This window comes from Pan troglodytes, chromosome 16 (genome assembly GCF_028858775.2).
Source record: "Pan troglodytes isolate AG18354 chromosome 16, NHGRI_mPanTro3-v2.0_pri, whole genome shotgun sequence".
NCBI lineage: Eukaryota > Metazoa > Chordata > Mammalia > Primates > Hominidae > Pan > Pan troglodytes.
This window is the reverse complement of record NC_072414.2, coordinates 84,248,217-84,268,629: the sequence shown is the minus strand read 5'-3', so window position 1 is coordinate 84,268,629 and position 20,413 is coordinate 84,248,217. Positions and strand designations below refer to the sequence as shown.

General features: G+C 47.8%; 1 protein-coding gene across 1 annotated transcript in view; it reads right to left on the bottom strand.

The window, feature by feature from the left end:
* Positions 1-4,015: 4,015 nt before the first annotated feature.
* The window catches only part of ST8SIA2 (ST8 alpha-N-acetyl-neuraminide alpha-2,8-sialyltransferase 2), a 70,273-nt gene continuing 53,875 nt past the window's right edge, over positions 4,016-20,413 (bottom strand). Inside the window, 1 exon segment of the mRNA NM_001037300.1 lies at positions 4,016-4,301. Coding sequence (NP_001032377.1) covers positions 4,016-4,301 — 286 coding nt within the window.

The following is a 20,413-nucleotide window of genomic DNA, read 5'->3' as shown; positions in this document are numbered from 1 at the left end:
CAGAGACAGTAAAACGCAGGCACCCTTTCCAGGAAAAACAACTCTCCTAGGCTGACCAGGGGAGGGTGTAAAGGAAGAATGGGGCCTTATCCGGTGGTCTGTAATGTCAGAATAGAGAATTGTACATTTGTTCACGGGCCGGGGAACTTTTAAAGGTTTGTGTGCAACGGGAGAGGAAAATCACTGTGCATGTTCAGGATGGACGGGACCATGTGTCAGTGTGCACAGAGGTAATCTGGGAGATGAGACTGTTGCTGAAATAGTCCAAGTGACAAAGAGTCGAGATTAGTGCTAGTGGGAAGAATTAGCAAGGCAGGACAGGGAAGAATAGTCGAAGATAACGTCAACATCTCAGACTGGGTGGCTGACGGGATCACGGGTCTTTTAGTAGAAAAAGGAGGGATTGTGGGGGAAGGGGACACAGATGATCCACTTGGCTTCTGACTTGTTGAGTTGATGGTGCTGCCGTGGGAGCAGATGGGGTGAGTGTCCCTCCAGCGGGTGTAATCCCAGCCTAGAGCTCAGGAGAGGGCTGGGTTGCAGAGAGGAGCTGGGGCAGGGGCAGCTTAGGAAGTTGCAGCCGGGTCTGAAGGCAGGTGTGAGGTTGCTGATGGAGAGTGCGGAGGGACTCAGGAGAGGACGCCAGTGTAAGGCATGTCCATGTGGTGGGACAAGGAGAAGAGAGGGGAATACTGGTCAGATCTACCTTGATTCCTTTGTCAATCAAAGTAGGGGTTTCAATAAATAAATAATAAATAAAAAAATACATACATATATAAATAAATACATGGTTGAGAGGGATTGGGAAAGAAGGAGGAAAAAAACACAAGAATGTGGCATTCTGGGTGCCGAGGGGCCAGGGAGCGTCTAGGAGGGGTCGCTGCAGAGCCAAGTGGCGTGGAGAGCTGGGAGGTGAGAGGGGCAATGTGGAGGCGCTGGGACGCTGCTGCCAGGCTGGGGGGAAGCCGAGGGGCATCAAGAGGAAGGGCAGTCGTGGGTGCTGGAGGCCCTTCCTCCGGCTAGTGGAGGAGGTAGGGAAGAGGCGGCAGGAGCCAGCCCAGGTGGAGTCAGTGTGTGCTGATGTGCAGAGGCAACAGAGATGGATGAGAGAGGGAGAGGGTGTACAGGAAACGTTAACTGGTGGGGATGACGTTTCTCAGAAAGGGGAAGGAGAAGAGATTTTCAGGGTAGATCTCATTTCAGAAGGCTCCGTCTCTTCCATGAAGTGGAATGACAGGGGCCTGTTGGGGCTTGAGGTGAATGGAGGTCGGAACCACTTGGGTGGCTGATGGCGGGCAGGCTGGGTATCTGACAGGTGGCAGGAGGTGACAGAGGGGTGCCTGTCAGCAGTGAGGGCTGGCTGAGGGTGGAGGCCCATTCTCCCGGGATGCCTGTGACCCTGCAGTTACAGCAGAGGATCTGGGGGCCGGGTACAGGCTGTGTGACTCCCTGGGGCCACCCAACACCAGCTGGCCCACACCAGGAACTGCAGTGGAGGCTCAAATTGAACTCTGAATGGGCAGGGAAGGACAATTGGCCCCCGACTGTGCATGCCCAGATGGAGAAGGACAATGAGCCAGAGAAAGCCAAGGCCCCTGGAGCTCCGCCATCAAATGGCCAGGCCATTTTGGTAGTGCAGGACTCAAGCCGAGGAGGGGAACGGTGCACATGTTGATTGTCCTGGGGTCTCTAACCTTTCTCCAGAGAGAACCTGAAGGCAGGGTGGAAGGACTCCTTGCACTCCAGCTCACATCAGCTTCAATTTTAGGAGCCATGACTAAGATAGGCAGAAGGAAAACCATGTTCTGGTCCCCCAAGGAGTTCTGGCCCTTTGACTCCCCTGCAAAGGGATGGTGGGGTGCTGGCTTGGTGGATAGAGCTCAGGGCCAACTCCAGAACCTGACATGTAGGTTCTCCACAGTGCTTACCATGAAACATTCTGGAATCCAAGGCCTTGGTTAATCCACCGAGGCCCTGCTGGAAATTCTACCTACTCCTCAGGGCACTTCAAGCTTTAGAAATTAAATGTCTTCTACGGTCTTTGAGATCCTCAAGATGAAAGGCTCTGGAGATGTATAAAATATGGTATTAATTATCTCCACCGCCTGTGAGGAGTCCGAAACCACTCAGTTCCCACAGAGGCTATTAGGGCTGTTGCTTTTTAAAATATTCATTTTATAATGCAAATCCCCAATCACAGACTTCAAGCAACAACAAAGGAAAATGCAGAGATATATCACCTTCCTCACGGTTTTGGGCTGGAGTGTTCTTGTGTAGGGTTAATGGTTCTGCCGCCTCCAATCCCTTCCGGTCAACCATTAATTTAGAGCCAAGGTCCTGTTCTGCATTGCCATTGATTAATTACATCTGGTCTCATATGCTTAGGAGCAGGTCTTGATTACTTTTCTTAACGCCCTTCACCTTCAAGATGGTAGTTTTTTACTTACCTTTCAAATATGTTTTAAAACACTGTTATTCATCAGGTGAAGGAATACGACTAACAAATTCAAGCTGGCTATTTCTCTATGTGAGACCTGTGATTCCAGCCCCTAAGTTGTAGGCCTCGAGCCCAGATTTCCCTGGGAGATTATGTCCACTATTTGGAACTGCATTTGGCTTTGGGTATTTTTTTTTTAAATCTTAAATATTAATCTCAATAAGGGGAAAAGAATTTTGCAAAAGTCTAAAATTGCTTCTGTGGGAAGAGGCGGGTGCCTGGGGGTGGGGTGGACATTGGAACCTCTCCCTGCAGAGATGAAAACCTCAATGTCGGAGGTTGGTGTGGGCTAGTGTGACCATCAGGGTAGGAAAGTGACAAGAAAGTAACACTGACACAGCAGTCTGGCTGCAAAGGCCCCGCAGAGTGCAGAATGCAGAAGGCAAACAGAGAGTGGTTGCAGGGACATGGAGCTAGATGCTGAACATTCTTTCAGGTCTCACACTCTGGGGCTCTGTGAGGCACCCAAAAAGGCAATCATATGTATTTTAAGAAGGATGACATTTATCTTGACAGCACCCTTTCAAGCTCTCATTGTGGCTTCCCTGGTGACAGAGGGGACAGTACAGTCCCTCGTGACATTCTAACAGGGTGAGACAGAGACTAACCCAGAGGGTGAAATCCCAGGGTCTCTTCCTCCTCAGTGGACTCACATTGCTTTAAAAAACACCCAAAGCAGCTAGATTTTAGACACTCTCCTGCCTTATTCTAGGGTCAAGTGGGCCCTTAACAGGAGGTCTTGATTTTTCAAAAACATGATTCGGAACATTACTCCTCTTCATTGTCATCTGCTTGCTTCACCCAAAGTTCTTGGTGGCTCTTGCTAAGCCAGAACATGAACCATCCATTGTGTCTCCTCTAGCCTTCTCTCCATAGCCGTGGAGGCCTGTCTGAAACGTGTGAGTCATTCATGCTGTCCCTTAGGCAGTCCAACTCTACGTTCGTGGAACGAGGCCCTCTGTGCTGATGGGGCCTCTGCTGCTTGGTTTCCTTGTGCTCCTTTGCCCGGTTGAACTCTCCAACCTCCCTCTCCTCCGTGAATGGCACCCACTTTAGACTGGGTCAAGTGTCCCCTCTGGGCCTCAGCTCTCCCCGAATCCACATATCCCAGAGGCTTGGGGCAGCTGACAACAGGTGGCTCTCCGTTCATCCATGAGCCCAAAGATCCCTCCAAGCCAGGAGGCAGTTTGTCATCCAAAGTCATGGGACTGGCTTCTTTTCATGTCAAGTCCTTCCACCCCCAAAGATGGATTGAGTCTCAATCTGGTTCAGGTGGGTTCTCCACACCTTCTTCCTGTGGCCTATCTGCCTAATGCTAGATGAACACCACACAGTTATAAATACTCAGGTCAATATATATATGCAGGTATAGATATATATATTCTGGTCACTGTTTTACACTTTAACAAAGAAAACCACTAGCCTGCTTGTTCTATTGTTTGTGCCACCCCGACTCCCATCTGCCTGTGGTGTAGCTGGCAGGAAATGTGAGCCACTGAGTCCCATGGGGTGCCCACCCTACGTGGCCCCATCGCACTGGCCGACAGTCAGTTTCAAAGCCCCCTGCTCATGCAGGCTCTTGAGGGCCTTAAACTCCAAGGGCATGGTATGCGGGCTGGCCTGGGAGGTGTAGCCATACTTGAGGCTGTCATAATAGTGGTACTTGACTGGGTTCTGGTTCTGATCCAGCGGAAAGGGCCAGAAGCCGTAGAGGTAGATTTGGTTGCAGAAACGTGTGGCCAGGGTATACATCAAGAGGCCGGTGGTGGGTCTTTTGATGTGGACTTTGTTGGTCAGCCAGTATCTGGAAAAAAGAACAAATAGGAAAAAAAAAAAAAAAAAAAAAAAAAAAAAAAAAAGAAACATGGGTCTGTGAGTCATCCTTTCCAGGAAGACAAAAATTTTATCCTGCCCAGCAGCCTGCCTTCTGCCACTCCAGGGACCGATCAAGCTACACATCCCTGGTTCCCTCCACAGAGGACTGACAAGCACATGAAGCAACTGAACTGCTCCTTAGCCTGGATGCGGTCACAGACAATAGTTTATGAAATTCTCAAAACAAACCTGTTGTGGGTACAGATGCAGAAATGGGGCTCTGAGGTGAAAAGTGGCTTGCCCAAGGTTACCTGGATAGAAAGGGGCAGCACTTGACTTGAACTCAGGCCCGTGGACAGCTCAAGCAGGAGTTGGCAACCTTTTTCTGTAAGGGGCTAGATGATCAATATTTTTGGCTTTTGGGCCACAACAATCCCAATACTACTTGACCGTTGTGTAGCTGTAGCATGAAAGGGCCGCAGACAACACATATGGGTGTGGCCAGACTTGGCCCTTGAGCAGCAGTTTGCTGACCTCTGAGAAACCACTGGCTCTTGTGTGGTGCCTGCTGCCTTTCCAAGAGTCCCACAGGGCGTCCCCTCGCGGATCTGCATTCCTGATTCCATCCTTGCCTCCTGAGCGTCTTCAGATTTCCTTGCTGTCCCTGCTGCAGGACCCCCTCTCTGATACCCATCTCTGACCAAGGGTGACTACCCTGGGGGCCCTGGACACTGGTTTGCCATGCAAGGCTGGGTTCTGCCCACTCTCTTTCTTCTAAAGACTGCTCACTACATCTTGGTGTATCCACCTCTGAAACAGAGTCCCCACTTCCTGCCTCAAGTCCTCTGTTAAAGGGTTATGCGAGGAAACAAAGAGAAGTGAAGAGAGAAGGGTGCAGGGTGCACCTTAGCCAAGAATGCAGTGAGGAAGAGACTATGTGCATTCCACAGACTAAGAAACATGCTCAGAGGGGGGAAGTAACTCAAGACCTGAGTTTTAGTGACAGTTTGGTCACCAACTATCTGTGTGCCTTTGAGCAAGTCACATCTCTCTGCTGAATCTAATGTTTCACATTTATGCAATGATGAGTCACAGTCTAGGTGATCTCCAAGATATCCTCCAGGTCTCAACATTCCAAGAAAATCTAGAACTTTCTCCCAAAGTGGGAAAACATCCATTCTATTTGTCATCATCTTACTTTCCATCACAGTTATTCTCCCTCTGGGACTCAGAACGCATGCTGATGTGTGGACTAATGTCTTTATTTCTAGTAAAAGCTTCCACTTACCCTAGGCTGAATCCCTTAAAAGGCAATGCTTATGGCTTGGTGGGAAGACATTTTCCTTACCACAAATTTCTTACCATTGTGTCTCTAGACCAGACACAATTCACATCTTTCTGTCCTCAAGCAAACTCCATGGTTTGCCCTCCCTAACTAAAGTGAAGGCCAGCATGGTTTCTGTTGACATCTCCACAGAGATGCATGTGACTGTATAATCAAACACACCCATTAAATTCAGGCCAGAAGTAAAGATATGTCAGAGAAAACATTTACATATTGCTGAAAGATGAAACTGTTTAATATGATTTAGTGCTTTTAGCTGAAAGGTTGGGGTGGGAGGGACAGGTTTTCTAGAAGCCCAAATACTTCTTTATTTTTGCAAAATTGTTCCTTTTGCAGCTCATAAAAGGAAACCCATAAAACATCCCACAGTGTCGACCTTAAATTCTTTTTGTTTGTGTGTTTGTAGGAGGTGTTAGCCTGTGAATCAGATGAGGTTATAGATTATCAATAACCTATGTAAGTTCAGTGAGTCACCTAATCATGTAACAATTGATGAAATAAAATGCATTTTGAGAATCCTCATTCTCACACCCCCCATCCCGACTATGGGGCTGGGGTGACTTGAATCTCCCCTTCGACATTGCTGATGAAGGCTGTGGTCCTAGGTGGCCAGAATCGGAGTGAACACAATTCTCCCGGGCACGACAGGAGCCTCCTGGGTGGCCCCTAGACAACCGCGGTTGTTTCATAAGCCTGTCTTTCGAAGACCCCTTTCCTCGCACTTTCTCTGATTTCATCCTGTCTGGGCCAAGAAACTTCCTTGCAGCCGAATTTTTCAACTGGAAACCCAAGGGAGGGACAAAGGCAGACACAGAACAGGGCAATGGCTCTGGCTGGTAACTGCAAACACAGTGCAATTGAAAAATAACAGGAGCAAGTGTTTGTGGACACTGAGATCTTCGTCATTTCTTCCCTGTGCTCTCTCTCAGAAGTCTCTGCAGTGGCAGCCCATCACCGTGATCTGTCCTCCACCTAGTAGCCCCCCAGGCATTTCTCCGAAATCTCTCCCTGCTCCACATACAATCCAAGTTCCATAGTTCAGAAACTCTGCAAGACCTGGCCCATGCCACCCTCCAGCTTCAGCTCCCACCAACACTTGCACCCTCCCCAGAAGGTCTGGCCCACAGCTACCATGGCACTGCGCTATTTCCTTGTGCCTCCTGCTACCAAGGCTCAGATCGAGATTCCTTTGAGCTTTTGCCCATCTCTGAGCTGTGCTAAGTTTGTCCCTCTGGGCACCCATGGAGACCTGTGCGCCAGGGGCTGCAGTGTCCATGCCTGCCTTACACACTGAGCTCTGGGGTCCTGGAAGGTTATCTCTCCTGCTGTCTCTGTGCTACGGCTCATGACGGCTGAAGAAGTGGATGGTTATTTCAGAATGGGAAAGGATGCTTCCCAGAAGAGATATATATTTTTGGGGCTTTTTCCTCTTATATTTGTGATTCCAGGGGAACACAGCCAATTTTCTATGGGGTGGGGTAGAGGGCTGGGGCAGGGTGGTACCAGTCCCCAAGAAGTTCTGGGAATGTGAGGGGCAGACTATGGGTGGGGTGTCCCACTGGCCACGTACAGAACTGGTGCCACTCTCAAGAACTCCCAAGATGCCTTGGAATTTTTAGGAGGCTGTGTTGTGATCAGGGTTATTAGATAAGTGGCCCATGTCTCCACTTTGCTCTGAGCTCTGGGCTAAATGTCTCGTTTGAAAGGCCCATTTCATGCCCCTTTCTCTCTCTCCAAACCTTCCTAACCACACTGCACAGCTCCTCCCTTCCCTCTGTATCACCCAGCTGAGATCTGGCCCTCTCTCAGCATCTTACCCTCACCTACCACTTTACAGGGTGTCCTCGACTCAGGCCCACACTTCAGACCCAGGCTCCACACGGCACGAGGATTGAGCAACACACTCAGATGGCAAGGGGAAGAGCCAGGTCCTCCTTTCAGGCCTTCTGACCCCAAGTCCTTGTTCTTTCACCTTCATGAAGCAGACCCAACAGATAGGTGGGTGGCTAGGAATGTGGTTGGTCTAATGTGATTGTCCTGGGACTACCCCACACAGCCATTTGCTTAGTCATCAGCTAATATGTAGGAGGCAGGAGGGATGGTGCTGGCTCGGGGATGTTTGATGCTGAGCTTGGGGTTTGTTGGATAAGGAGCCCTTGCCTAGACCACCTCGGCAGCATCTACGCTCAATGGAGCTAAGCTTGGGAGGCTTTGAGGGGCAAAGGCAGGGGGACTGTAAAGAGGAGAAGAATCTCAGAAGAGCAGCAGCTGATGCTGAGATCCTCTCACAGATCCCTGCAAAGTATTCATGCACCTTGGCTTAACTACGTCCCATAACAGGGAGCTCACCCCCTCCTAAACTAGCCCATTGCATTTTCAGCTCTAATGCAGAAGTTCTCAACCTACGCCACATACTGGAATCATCTGGAGCTTTAAACCTGCCTGGATCTCACTACCATGTGTGGCCTAGACACTGGGATTCTCACAGCCTCCTCCAGTAATTCAACTGTGCAGCTACGCCTAAGAACTCCTGTGATGACTGGTGGGTGGTTCTGCCAAAAGGACCCAAGAATGAGATATATTTAGAGAAAAAGAAGAAGTGTCAGGAATATAGTCATAGAGTTTTAAAGGTGATTGGGACTGGGGAGCTCAGTTAGCTCAGCAGCCTTGCAGGTCATGTGACTGAGCAAGCTGGGATTTGGGACATGTGTAAGAAAAACGAACACCCAGCCTCAGTGTTGTGAAGGCAATAGGGAATGGTGAGGACTGGGGCATCGTGACGGGTAGCCAGTCTTAACTGTTGTTGAGTATGGTGGTCCCAGATCTTCAGATTTTTTTTTGTGAGTATTAGAAATCAGGATTTTTATGCAAATTCTCCAAATTTTTAAATGTTGGCAACTAATTAAAATTTTACTTTGAGAGGCTGAGGCGGGCGGATCACCTGAGGTCAAGAGTTGGCCTGGCCAACATGGTGAAACCCCGTCTCTACTAAAAATACAAAAATTAGTTGGGCGTGGAGGCATGCACCTGTAATCCCAGCTACTCAGGATGCTGAGGCAGGAGAATCGCTTGACCTGGGAGGCAGAGGTTGCAGTGAAACAAGACTGCGCCATTGCCCTCCAGTCTGGGTGACAAGAGCGAGACTCCATCTCAAAAACAAAACAAAACAACACCATGTGAGGCCTTACTGGGTGATCCCACAGGCCATGTCTGTGTGGTGAATGCATGGGCCTCCTAGACTGAACTTGTCCTCTTCTGTCATTTTAGAAAGGAAATCACGGGAGTCCAGTGTGACTTGCTTGAGAAGAGACAAGCTTCTCAAACAGCTGGTTAGACAGAGTTTGGATAAAACACAGGCGTCTGAGGCTCCTGGTTCTTGAGCATTTTTCACCCCATGGCAACTCCCCAGGCTGGGAATGAGCTGGCTGCAGCTGTGGGCTGACGTTACCCAGGGATCGTCGAGCCACTACGGTGTCCCCGCATGAAACATCCCCCCGATGTTTACTTCCTAAGTGAACACAAGCCCTAACACAGGCCAGATAAACAATGGTTTATTTTCTGATAGCAAGGTCTTAGTAGGGGAAGGCTTTCAGAAATGAATTTCTTTTCAGGCCATCAATGTTATGACCAGAAAGGGGGAGAGAGGAATCGAATCAGCGATGAAACGTCCAAGTGGCCCATAGGTGCTTCTGAGGTTACTCAGGCGTGTGCTGGGCCTCCACACGTGCTGGGTGCTCGCCTAGATGCCTTTCCCCACTGATCCCTGTGGTGAACTCTCTTTCCCACCTCCAGAAACTAAGCACGTGCATCCTATCTTCCTGGAAATATTGCCTTTGTTCTACTGTCATCTCCCCAGTCAGACTGTTAACCACCTCCAGATGATTACCATCAGCTTTGTTTCTACTTCTCTTATTGTGCTTAGCAGCCCAGGCTGAAAATTCATTACTATGCTATTTCATGGCACCTCCTCCTATCAAGGCTCAGATCAACACTCCTTTGCACTTTTGCCCTGTCTCTGGGCAGCTGTGGTCACCCGTGCACCAGTGTGCTTTCCTGGCTACAGTCTTACGCATTGTGCACACCTGCCTTTCCCGCTGATCTGTGGGCTCCTGGGAAGGTCGTTGGTCGTGCTGCCTCTGTGCTGAGGGCCTCAAGAACTATGACTGCGGAAGAAGTGAATGGTCATTTTAGAGACGGAAGGGATGCTTTCCAGAAGGGGAACATGAAACTGTACTGTGGTCTCCCCAAGCGCAGGGACCACACCTTACACCCCTTTGTAGTAGGATTCAAAGGCATCTTGCTCAGTGCATGCTGGGTCCAAAGCACTGTTGCAGAGACAGCAGCACTCAACAAACATCTCCTGGCATCTCTGGTAACTGGGCTGGGGTCAAGTGACTAGTTCTGGCCCAATAGCCTGCGACAAAAACAATGTGTCCTTTCTTGGTTGGTGTTCAAGAGCAGGCTCTCCCACTTTTTCTTCCCCTGCCTTGGAGAACTTCAAAGTCTCCTGGTCAGAAGATGTCAGCCTAAGACGGAAGAATCCTAGATCCCTGAATCACTGATTGGAAGAGAGCCCCTGCCAGCTCACATCACAGTTTGCGAGAGTGAGAAATAAACTTCTGTTGTGCTGAAGTGCTGGAGTCTCAGGGTGTGTTACTGTAGCATAGCCTAGGATTGATTATCCTGACTTCTGTTGCACTCAGCAAACATTTGACTCAAATGGAATTGAAAAATGGGAAGATGTAGGTAAGAAGAAAGGAGGAAGCCAGCAGTGCACGCAGCTTTGTAACTGCGGCCAGCTGGGACAGGAATAGAAACGCCCAACCTCTCAGATCTGGGGCCAGGCTTTTCACCCAGAATTGCTAACTGGAAAAGGTGTTAACAGCAAATGAGGCTCCGGAATGAATCCAGAGCTCAGAGGGACCCACTTATTTCCGATTCTGCCTCCACGGGTAAACAAGAACTCCTGAGCGATGTCTGACAGGGACACGGGAGCGCCACTTAACGAGCAGCTTGTAATAGAAGCTGACTGAGTTATACAGGAACAAATCACTCTCGATTTCCTTTATCTCTCCTCCGTTGCTCTGGCCAATTTAGAGGCTGTGTGCATGGCCGACTTGTAGACTATTCCTTTCCTTAGGATAACAGCTGGGTGTTAAAACACAAACTAATTAATTTTGCCTTCCCAAATGAGGTTAGCTGGGTGCATCCGGGACGTTGTATTGACAATGCACCTTTAATATCCCAGTCTTGAGATTTTAATTAGAAGCCAAAGTAATCTCAAAGAAGGCAGTAATTATTTTTCAAATTGGCTACCCCAAATGCCATGACAATTAAGCACCGTATTTTATGAGCACGGACAGCAATCAATGAGGATTGCCAAAATCATCTCCAAAGCACATTTGTCTTTTTCCCTGGGTTCCTGGGCTGGGTAGGTGGAAAGAATAGTGGCTGTCACTGTTGGAAAAGGGGACCAAAAGGGCTTCCTCCAAGAAGCTAAAAGCACTGTGGGATAAAGCTGATGATGTCCCTAAGGAGCAGGAATGCCTCACAGGTGGTCATCAAGGGAGACTCAGTGATGCTTTCTGAACAATCAGCAGCAAAGCTGGGAACAGAACTTTCGGGCTCCTGCTCTCCTGTCCTCTGCATTGGCAGCCTCAGCCCTGATTCAGGGGCCCTACAGCCCATGGCTGTCCTTTCCTTGGGAACACTGTTGAGGCCTCTGGTGTGCTGCAGGATATCTCAGAATGAGACACCATCTCTGCAGTATTGGAGAGCTGAGGACTTCGTCTTAGAATTTGGGGCTGTTGGGAAAGGCTGATCAAGGCATGGGGATGCTGAGTCTAATTCCAGATCCCCAGGCCTCCCTGCCTGCCTAAGCCAACACTCTTGCTCAAGTAAGCCAGGCTAGCCTCAAATATGGACATGCCACTGAAAACTCTCCAGTGACTCCTGGAGTCCACAGGATAAAACCTGATAGCCTCCATCGGGCTTGTGAGGCCCTTGGGATCTGGGCCTGCACATCTCTCCCAGTACCCAGTGTGCACAGCCTCACTGCCACGAGGAACATCTTGGTTTCTTCCATGACACGTCCTATGTGGTCCTGGCTAGCAGTCCCTTCTTATGGTCTTGGCTTTGAAGCCACTTCCTGCAGGAAGCCTCCTGGACCTCCCTGGATGGTTTTGTGTCCGGTATGTTGTTCTTCCCCTATCAAGCACCTATCACGCTACACTGGAATTACTTGTTTACTTGTCTTTTCCTTCCCTACAGTTTTAAATTCTATAAGCAAATGTACTGACTTCCTGCTTCTGTATAACTCCAGATCCTAGCATGGCACATATATAAAGTGGGCACCTCACAAATCTTTAATAGAGCAGTGAATGAAAAGCAGCAAGCAGAGGCTAGAGGTTCATTCTGGGGACATTATCAGGAGAGATAAATGACCCCAGCTTCACTGCAAGCCCTTTTAGGCAGCTGCCAGGACTGCACATGGGAAAGGCAGGCTCACACCATCCTAGACAGCAAGTTACCAAAAGAAAGGAGAAAGGTATGGCACTGGGGGTTTTTCCTGCTACATGGCGGGCCCCGCCAGGAGTGGTGAGACTACTGCTCATGCCCAGGTATCATCTCTGTCCCCTGTGGCCCAGCAGGAGGTCCAGCAAGACCATTTCTTGGGGGCTTAAGCCTTCTGGCTGGATTCTGGAGCTTCAATCGATGCCACTCCAAAGAAACAAAATTATATTCAATCTCATTCATAATCAAAGGAATCCAATTTCAAACAACAATCAGATACCACTTTTCATTGGATTGGTAAACATAACTAATGTTGATAATACACCCATTGGTGAGGTTAAGAGAAAACAGGTATTTTCCATAATTGTAGGTGAGGATGTGAATCGATACCTACCTCTAGGGAGGGTAATTGGCAGTAACTATAAAAATTAACAATGCAAATTGGCAAAGACTTCTGAAAAGCAAAACCTATAGATGTGCATATGTTTGCAGATATCAGCACAAGGGTGATCGATGTAGCCTTGATTATACTGGCAAAAAATTGGAAACACCCTCAATGCCCGCCAATGGCTTCTGCTTACATAAATTATGGTCCAGACACACAGTGGACTGCCAGGCAGCTGTGAAGGAGAATGAGGTGGTGTGTGTCAATAGGGAATACTTTCCAGAATTTAACAAGGTGCAGTACTTAAACCACGTTCCGTAGGTGTAAAAAGGGGTTATTTTTGGAAGGATCCACACACAGAAAGCAGGTTTAACAGGTTGCTTCTGTGGAGGAGGACAGGGGGTGCGGAGCGGAGTTTGCTTTTTACTTTAAATCCTTTAATCCAATTTGGATGTCTTTTCACTATATGCATTGCTATTTAAAAAAAAAAATTGGAGAGAGAGAGAATCCATTACACACAAATGCCGGGAGCCACCTATGCCTTCATATCACAGACGTCCCTCCTTTTCTCCTTCACGGAGCACGCTTCCAAAAAGGTGAATCTAGTTCACCTCACCCTCTGTCAACCGGAGGAGACTGGGACCAGCCCTAGGGACACACTCTCTGGACTGCCATGGTCCTGTCTGGGAGGAGCCACCAGCAACCTGTGCTGGTCTCTCCCTATCTTTTTGCACCTTGCTTACTCTTCTCTCACCTTGGGCCCTCAAGTCTCTGCAGCAGGGCTGGCTTTGCTGACCTGGCCCCTCTGGCCCTGGCCAGAGGCAAGCTGAATCAGTGCCGTCCTAAAGCCTTAATTAGGCTCCTGGTGCCTAATTAAGCACCAATTCACAGGCCTTGTCTGCACCCAGGGCTGCTTTCCTGCCTGAGGGGCCACCGTCTCTGTGGGTCGCAGCCTCCTTCGATGTTGTAATTAAATTAGAGCCATTCACCACCAGCTGCCTGAGGCCATACTCAATTGCCTCGGTGTCCTTCCACTCCATTGCTCACCTTCCTAGCCAACAGCCAGCCAGGGCTCCGTGCCACCCCACAGGCCAGCAGAGCCAGGGGCCCCTGGGTGAGCTGCTCAGGTTGGGGCAGCTGAAGCCCGCCTTGTTGGCACCAGAGGCTGGGCCCTGCCAGCTGCTGGTGAGAGCGGAAGGGCAGGCCTCCTGCTTGGGTTTCAGAAACATGCTCCCCTCTCCCTACTCACTGCCTCAGATGGGCAGAAATTTTGTAAGTCCACTGTGGGGGCAGAGACTCAGATGTGTTGAATGAGAGAATCTCAGAGTCGGAAGGGAGGCCATCTAACCCAGCTGTTATGGGTTGAATTTCTCCTTTCCCCCAAACTCATATGTTGATATTTTAACCCCCAGTACCTTGGAATGTGACTGTATTTGGAGGGAGGGTATTCACAGAAGTAATCAAGTTAAAATTAGGTCACTAGGGTGGGCCTTAATCCAATATGACTGATGTCCTTGCAAAGAGGGGGGATTTGGAAACAGGCATACAGGTAGAAGGCCATGGGAACAAGAAGATGGCGATCTGCAAGCCAAGGTGAGAGGCCTGGTGCAGATCCTTCCCTCACAGCCCTCAGATGGGACCAACCACGCTAACCCCTGAGTTTTGAACTTCCAGCCCCCAGAACTGCTAGATAATACATTCTGTCGGTTAAGCCACCCAGTCTGTGAGACGTTGTTATGGTAGCCCTGATTAGCGAGCTAATCTGCCAACTCTGTAAGACAGGGATTTCCTCTCCACCATCCCAGTAATGGGGGGTTCGCTGCTGCCTGAATATCTCCAAAGATGCTGAATTCACCAGCTCCTAAGAGGCAGCCAAGCCCATTTCAGATGATCTTATTTGTTGGAATATTCTTCCCAGTGTCCGGAAGGAATCTGGCTTCCTCCCCCAACCCTAGTTCTACACCTGGAGCCTCACAGAGCAAATCTATGAGCCAATGGAGGGCAGGAGCCTTGTTCTATTGACTTTTTTATTCCCCCAGCACAGGCCTGGAGCCTACTGGTGCCTAAAGAGTATTTGCTGAGTAAATAAAACTCTCTTGTTCCTTGGAACCTTCTCTCTCAAAACCTCTCAGCTTCCAAATTTCTCTGCCACTGTGGCCCCTCTCTGGCCTGGCACCTAAAGAAAAATGTGATGCTCTAAGTGGGATCTGGCCAGGCAGAGAAAAGCAAGGCCATCACCAACCTCCCTGACTCTCAGAGATGCTATCCATTCATTGCTGTGACCCAAGACCATGTTATCCTTTTGAGCAACCACACACCCACTGATGGTTGGTGCTGTTCATCTCTCTGTGCTTGTATACATGATTTGAACCTAAGCACAAAATCTTGCATTTGTCCATGTCAAACTTTTTCCTCTTTGGTTGAGTTGGTTCAAATTCTGAGACCCCAAATATGGAGAATCCCCCAAAAGTCACATCACCAGTGAATGTGCTAAGCAGACCACTGATGCTGTCATTTAAGTTATTGGTAAAAATGGGGACAGAGACCAAGCCCCGTGGCTGGTTCAGAGAGGTCTCTCTGTGGTCCACATTAGTCTAATTAGCATCCTTTGGGTGTCAATGGTCAGCAGATAGTGGTTAAACTATCTGTCAAGGATACAAGGAGGTCACAGTGGAGATAGTAGAGATCACTGATGCCTATATACGTGGATTTGAATCCCAGCTTCCTTCCTCTCCTCATCTGCAATTTACAGAAGGGCAGGCCTTCTGCTTGGGTTTCAGAAACATGCTCCCCTTTCTCTGCTCACTGCCTCAGATAGGCAGAAATTTCATAAGTACACTGTGCGGGCAGAGACTCAGATGTGTTGAATGAGAGAATCTCAGCGTGGGAAGGGAGGCCATCTAACCCAGCTGTTACGGGTTGAATTTCCCCTTTCCCCCAGACTCATATGTTGACGTTCTGTAAATTCCAATTGGGCAATTTACTTTGCATTTCTGAGCCTTAGTTTCCTTATGAGTAGAAAGGAGAGGAAAATAATATCTATCTTATCAGGTTGTTCTGAGAAGTTAACATTTGTCCCCTTTGATTCCCTAAACTGTCCGTCAAGTTGCTTTGTCAAGGTAGCTGACTTATGTCCAGATGTGAAATGACTATACTAACCCCTGGTCTACCCGTCTGCTGCCTGCCTCACAAAGGAACATCAGAACAGTGTGCCCAGGTATCTTCCAGTTCTACTTCTCCATCTTTAAGCATTCATCAGCCATAGGATTGGTAACCTATTTGAAACTCTAGCTTGGTGTTGACATTAAGCTCACCATTGTCCATCCTTTCCTCCTGTTTAGAAAATTGGGACAGAGATTGCCTGTCCCTGATTCCCTTCTCTAATTCTGCATGATTTGGAGAAGATCATGGCCAGCTGCTCAGTGCCCCTGGGAGGTTCATTGGTTTTGACTCTGTGGATAGCAGTGGTTCTCAAACGTACGCTGTGCAACCAAATTACTTGGAGCACTGCTGAGACACAGATTGGTGGGCCCCACTCCTAGACTTTCTGATTCACCAGGTCTGGGGTGGGCCTGAGAATGTGCGTCTCTAACAAGTTCCCAGTGATGCTGATGCTGCTGGTCTGGGGACCATGAATGTAAAGAACCACTGCTTTAGAGCAGTAAAGTGGGACTGTCAGTAAAGAACCCAAAGGCCCAGTTCCCCTATCCAAGTAAAAGACTCATCTTTGCTGAAAAGACAGATATAGGGGTTGAGGAGTTCATTAGACATTTGCCCTTTGTAGCCCCTATGCCATCTGCTCCTAGCCCTTTGGTTCTTACTTGAAACATAAAAAGACTTTTCTGTTTTTCTTAATATTTTCATAAACTCAAACCCATCCTGGCCTTGGCCTCCCTGACGTGATTCTCTAGGGTGCCATCCCTAGTTCCTAGTTATGTGTAATAGGGGCAAATGGATGGTGATCAGGAGCAGGGAGGAGACCTAGATCTGTCCCTAACCAGCCGTGGGATCTTGTGCAAGTTACTCCTTGAGGCTCAGTTTTCCTATCTTTAAAATGGGGATAATGGCAGTAGTCCTCTCATGACATGAGATAATGCTACTTGGCATGGCGTGCGGCATGTAAGCGTTCACTGTGTAGTATGTGCCCCTCAGCTGTTTTCCTACATGTCCTGTGGCAAGCCATCGAGAGCGGCATGCAGAATGTGTGACTGTATTTCTGAGCCTTTCTGAGTCACCACCCAAGGATGTCTGCTTTCCTTCTGAAAAATGCCTTTGTTGTGAAGGGGCAGCCAAACAAATTGAGAAGAGCGAAACCAAAGGCACACTCAAGGGCAAGTGGCATGGAGAGCCTCAACTGGGGTTTCAGCACAACTGTGTCATGCCCAGGTGCTGGCTGGTGTTGGAGGGGATGCTGAGGAGCTCTGACCTTTCAGGTTGTTCTCCCTGATAAGGTGCTGCCCCAGGCTCTGAACAACTGCAGTGTGTGCACGTGTAGGCTTGATGCGTTGCTACCTGCCGTGGTCTTCTAACACCTCTTCTCCAGTGTGGCAGCTCCTGGCCCACTCAGCTCATTGCCATCCCTGTCCCTAAATGAGTGCAAATTTCTGCTGCACCTGGTGCACCACGTTAGAGCGAGAGAATGCAGTTCAGTTCCTGGTCGTGCCACTTAGATGCTGGGTGGCCTCATACAAATGACCTAACTTGTCTGAGCATTAAGTTCCTCTTTTGCAAAATGAAGGTAACAAAATGAAGGTAACAAGTTAACGTTTGTCCCCTTCAATTCCCTAAACTGTCCGTCAAGTCCAAGTTGCCCATGAAATGCTTTGTCAAGGTAGCTGACTTATGTCCAGATGTGAAATGACTATACTGATCCCTGGTCACTGCCCTAAAAGTGAATTCTCATTTGAAATTCCCACCAGCAAAGCAGAAGCGTTCCTATTTCTCCACATCCTCACCAACACTTGTTATTTTCTGTGTGTGTGTTTACTAATAGCCATGCTAGAGGGTATGAAGTGATATCTCATTGATATGGTTTGGATCTGTGTCCCCACCAAATCTCATGTTGAATTTTGTAACCCCTAATGTTGGAGGTGGGACCTGGTGGGAGGTGATTAGATCATCAGGGACAGTTTCTTGTGAATGGGTTAGCACCATGCAGTGGATACTGTCCTCATGATAATGAGTGAGTTCTCATAAGATCCGGTTGTTGAAAAGTGTGCAGCACCTCCCTCTCTCTCTTGCTCCTGCCATGTGAGACGCCTCACTCTCCCTTTGCCTTCTGTCAGAACTGGAAGCTTCCTAAGGTCTCTCCAGAAGCTGAAGCCGCTATGATTCCTGGCGAGCCTGCAGAACTGTCAGCCAATTAAACCTCTTTTCTTTATAAATTACCCAATCTCAGGTATTTCTTTATAGCAGTGTGAAAACAGACTAATACATTCATGTATTTAATTTGTATTTCCCTCATGATCAGCGGAGCATCTTGCCATGTACTTATTGGCCATTTGTATATTTTCTTTGGAGAAATGTCTATTCCAAGTCGTTTGCCCATTTTCGAATTGAGTTATTTGGGTTTTATGTTGTTGAGCTGTAAGAGTTCTTCACATATCCTGGATGTTAATCCTTTATCAGGTATAGTATTTGTAAATCTTTTCTCTAATTATATGAGTTGCCTTGATAGACTGTCCTTTGATGCACAAATGTTTTACATTTCTAGGTAGTCCAATTTATCTATTTTTTCTTTCATTGCCTGTGCTTTTGGTGTCATACTTAAAAGACCATTGCCAAACACAAGGTGATGAAAACCTTCTCCTAAGTTTTCTTCTAAGAGTGAATTTCTTCTAAGTGAAATGTACAATTAACAATGCTTAAAATGCAGACAACCTACAGAACGGGAGAAAATATTCACAAACTATGCATCCGACAAAGGTCTAATATCCAGAATCTATAGGGAACTTAAACAACTCAACAAGCAAAAGACAACCCCATTAAAAAATCGGCAAAAGACATGAACAGCCACTTCTCAAAAGAAGACAAATAAGTGGCCAACAAATACATGAAAAAATGCTGCTCACCATGAATCATCAGAGAAATGCAAATCAAAACCACAACGAGATACCATCTTATACCAGTCAGAATGGCTATTATTAAAAAGTCAAAAAACAACAGATGTTGGTGAGGATGTGGAGAAAAGAGCATGCTTATATATTGTCGGGATTGTAAATTAGTTCAGCCACTGTGAAAAGCTGTTTGGAGATTTTGCAAGGAAAGTAGAACTACTATTCCACCCAGCAATCCCATTACTGGATGAGTATCCAAAAGAAAACAAATCATTCTACCAAAAGACACATGCACTGGCGTGTTCATAGCAGCACTATTCACAATAGCAAGGACATGGAATCAAACTAGGTGCCCAGCAGTGGTGGATTGGATAAAGAAAATGTGGTACATATACACCATGGAATACATCATGGACGCATGGTGTATTAACAATACCCATTCACAAGTAACTCTCCCTGATGATCTAATAACTAGAGGCCGTAATCCTAAGTGAATTAACACAGGAATAGAAAACCAAATGCCACATGTTCTCACTTATAAGTGGGAGCTAAACATTGGGTATTCATGGACATAAAGATGGCAACAGTAGACACTGGAGAAGAAGGGAATGGGGAAAGGGTTGAAAAACTGTTGGGTACTAAGTTTAGTGCCTGGGTGGTGGGATCATTTGTATCACAAACCTCAGCATCATGCAATATACCCAGGTAACAAACTTGCAGAGGTACCCCCTGAATCAAAAATAAAAGTTGAAAAAAAAATCATTAAAATAGTAAATTTTATGTTATGTATATTTTATCAAAATAAAAGTTTATTCACACTCCCCCCCACATACCCTATAAACAGGGGGTTTATTGGGTAACACATCTTAACATAAGGAAACAAGATTATTTTGCAAACTGCAGTCCATTATTGGGACTTCAAGGTGAAGAACTCATGAGTGACTGGTTTAACTTAGTCGACTGCTCTGACTACTACAGAGTCCTGTCTTAAATTCAGCCTATTGCACTTTCCTCCTTGTGGCTCCAGCCTCTGGAACTCTTGAGTCCATAGGACAAGTCTTATGTCTTTCCCACATTGTAGCTCTCCAAGTGGCAGGTGGCAGCTGCCACAATCACAGTAGGCACGATTGATTAATTACATGTGTCTTCTGCGGGGCTCTGGGGTAAGGCAGATGATACAACCAAGCCAGTCACGGAGCTGGGGTCTGGACCCTTTGGAGGTGTCGCTACTGCCAAAGCCCATGGTTTTGGTGCTAGGCCACAGTGCCTCTTGGCCAGATTCCTCCTCAGCCTTCCTCTCTACAATCCCTTGGTCTTTTCTTGTGTGACTTTGTACTGCATCCCTCCCCAGCCCATTCCTCCACTTGCAGTGAGCACCAGGTAAGGTCCCACCAAGGCAAGGGCTAAGAACATGCTCCCTACCTTTTCATTGGTGTCCTATTAGACCCAGCACCCTGCAGAGTCCAATGGCCCCACGGAGGGAGAGGATCATTGGCAGAATTCCATTCCAAGCCTCCTTTCCCCCTTCTTCTCCCCCTGCTAAAAGAAGAGGCTAATCTCCTGCAGTATTTCCTCCCGGGGTGGTCCTGCAACTGAAGATGTTGCAGTCTCAGGATGAACAGCCTGTTTGTTTAAAGGGCTTATTACTGGTGCTTAATGCTGTTTTGACAGATGAAAGTGAGTCAATTATAGCTGGAAATAGATCTGGCTGCATCAGTTTCTTCCAGGTGGTTGCCCATTCCCCATTCAAGGGACATTTTCTCTCCTTAACAAAGGGCAGTGTTTCTCCTCTTATCCCCAAG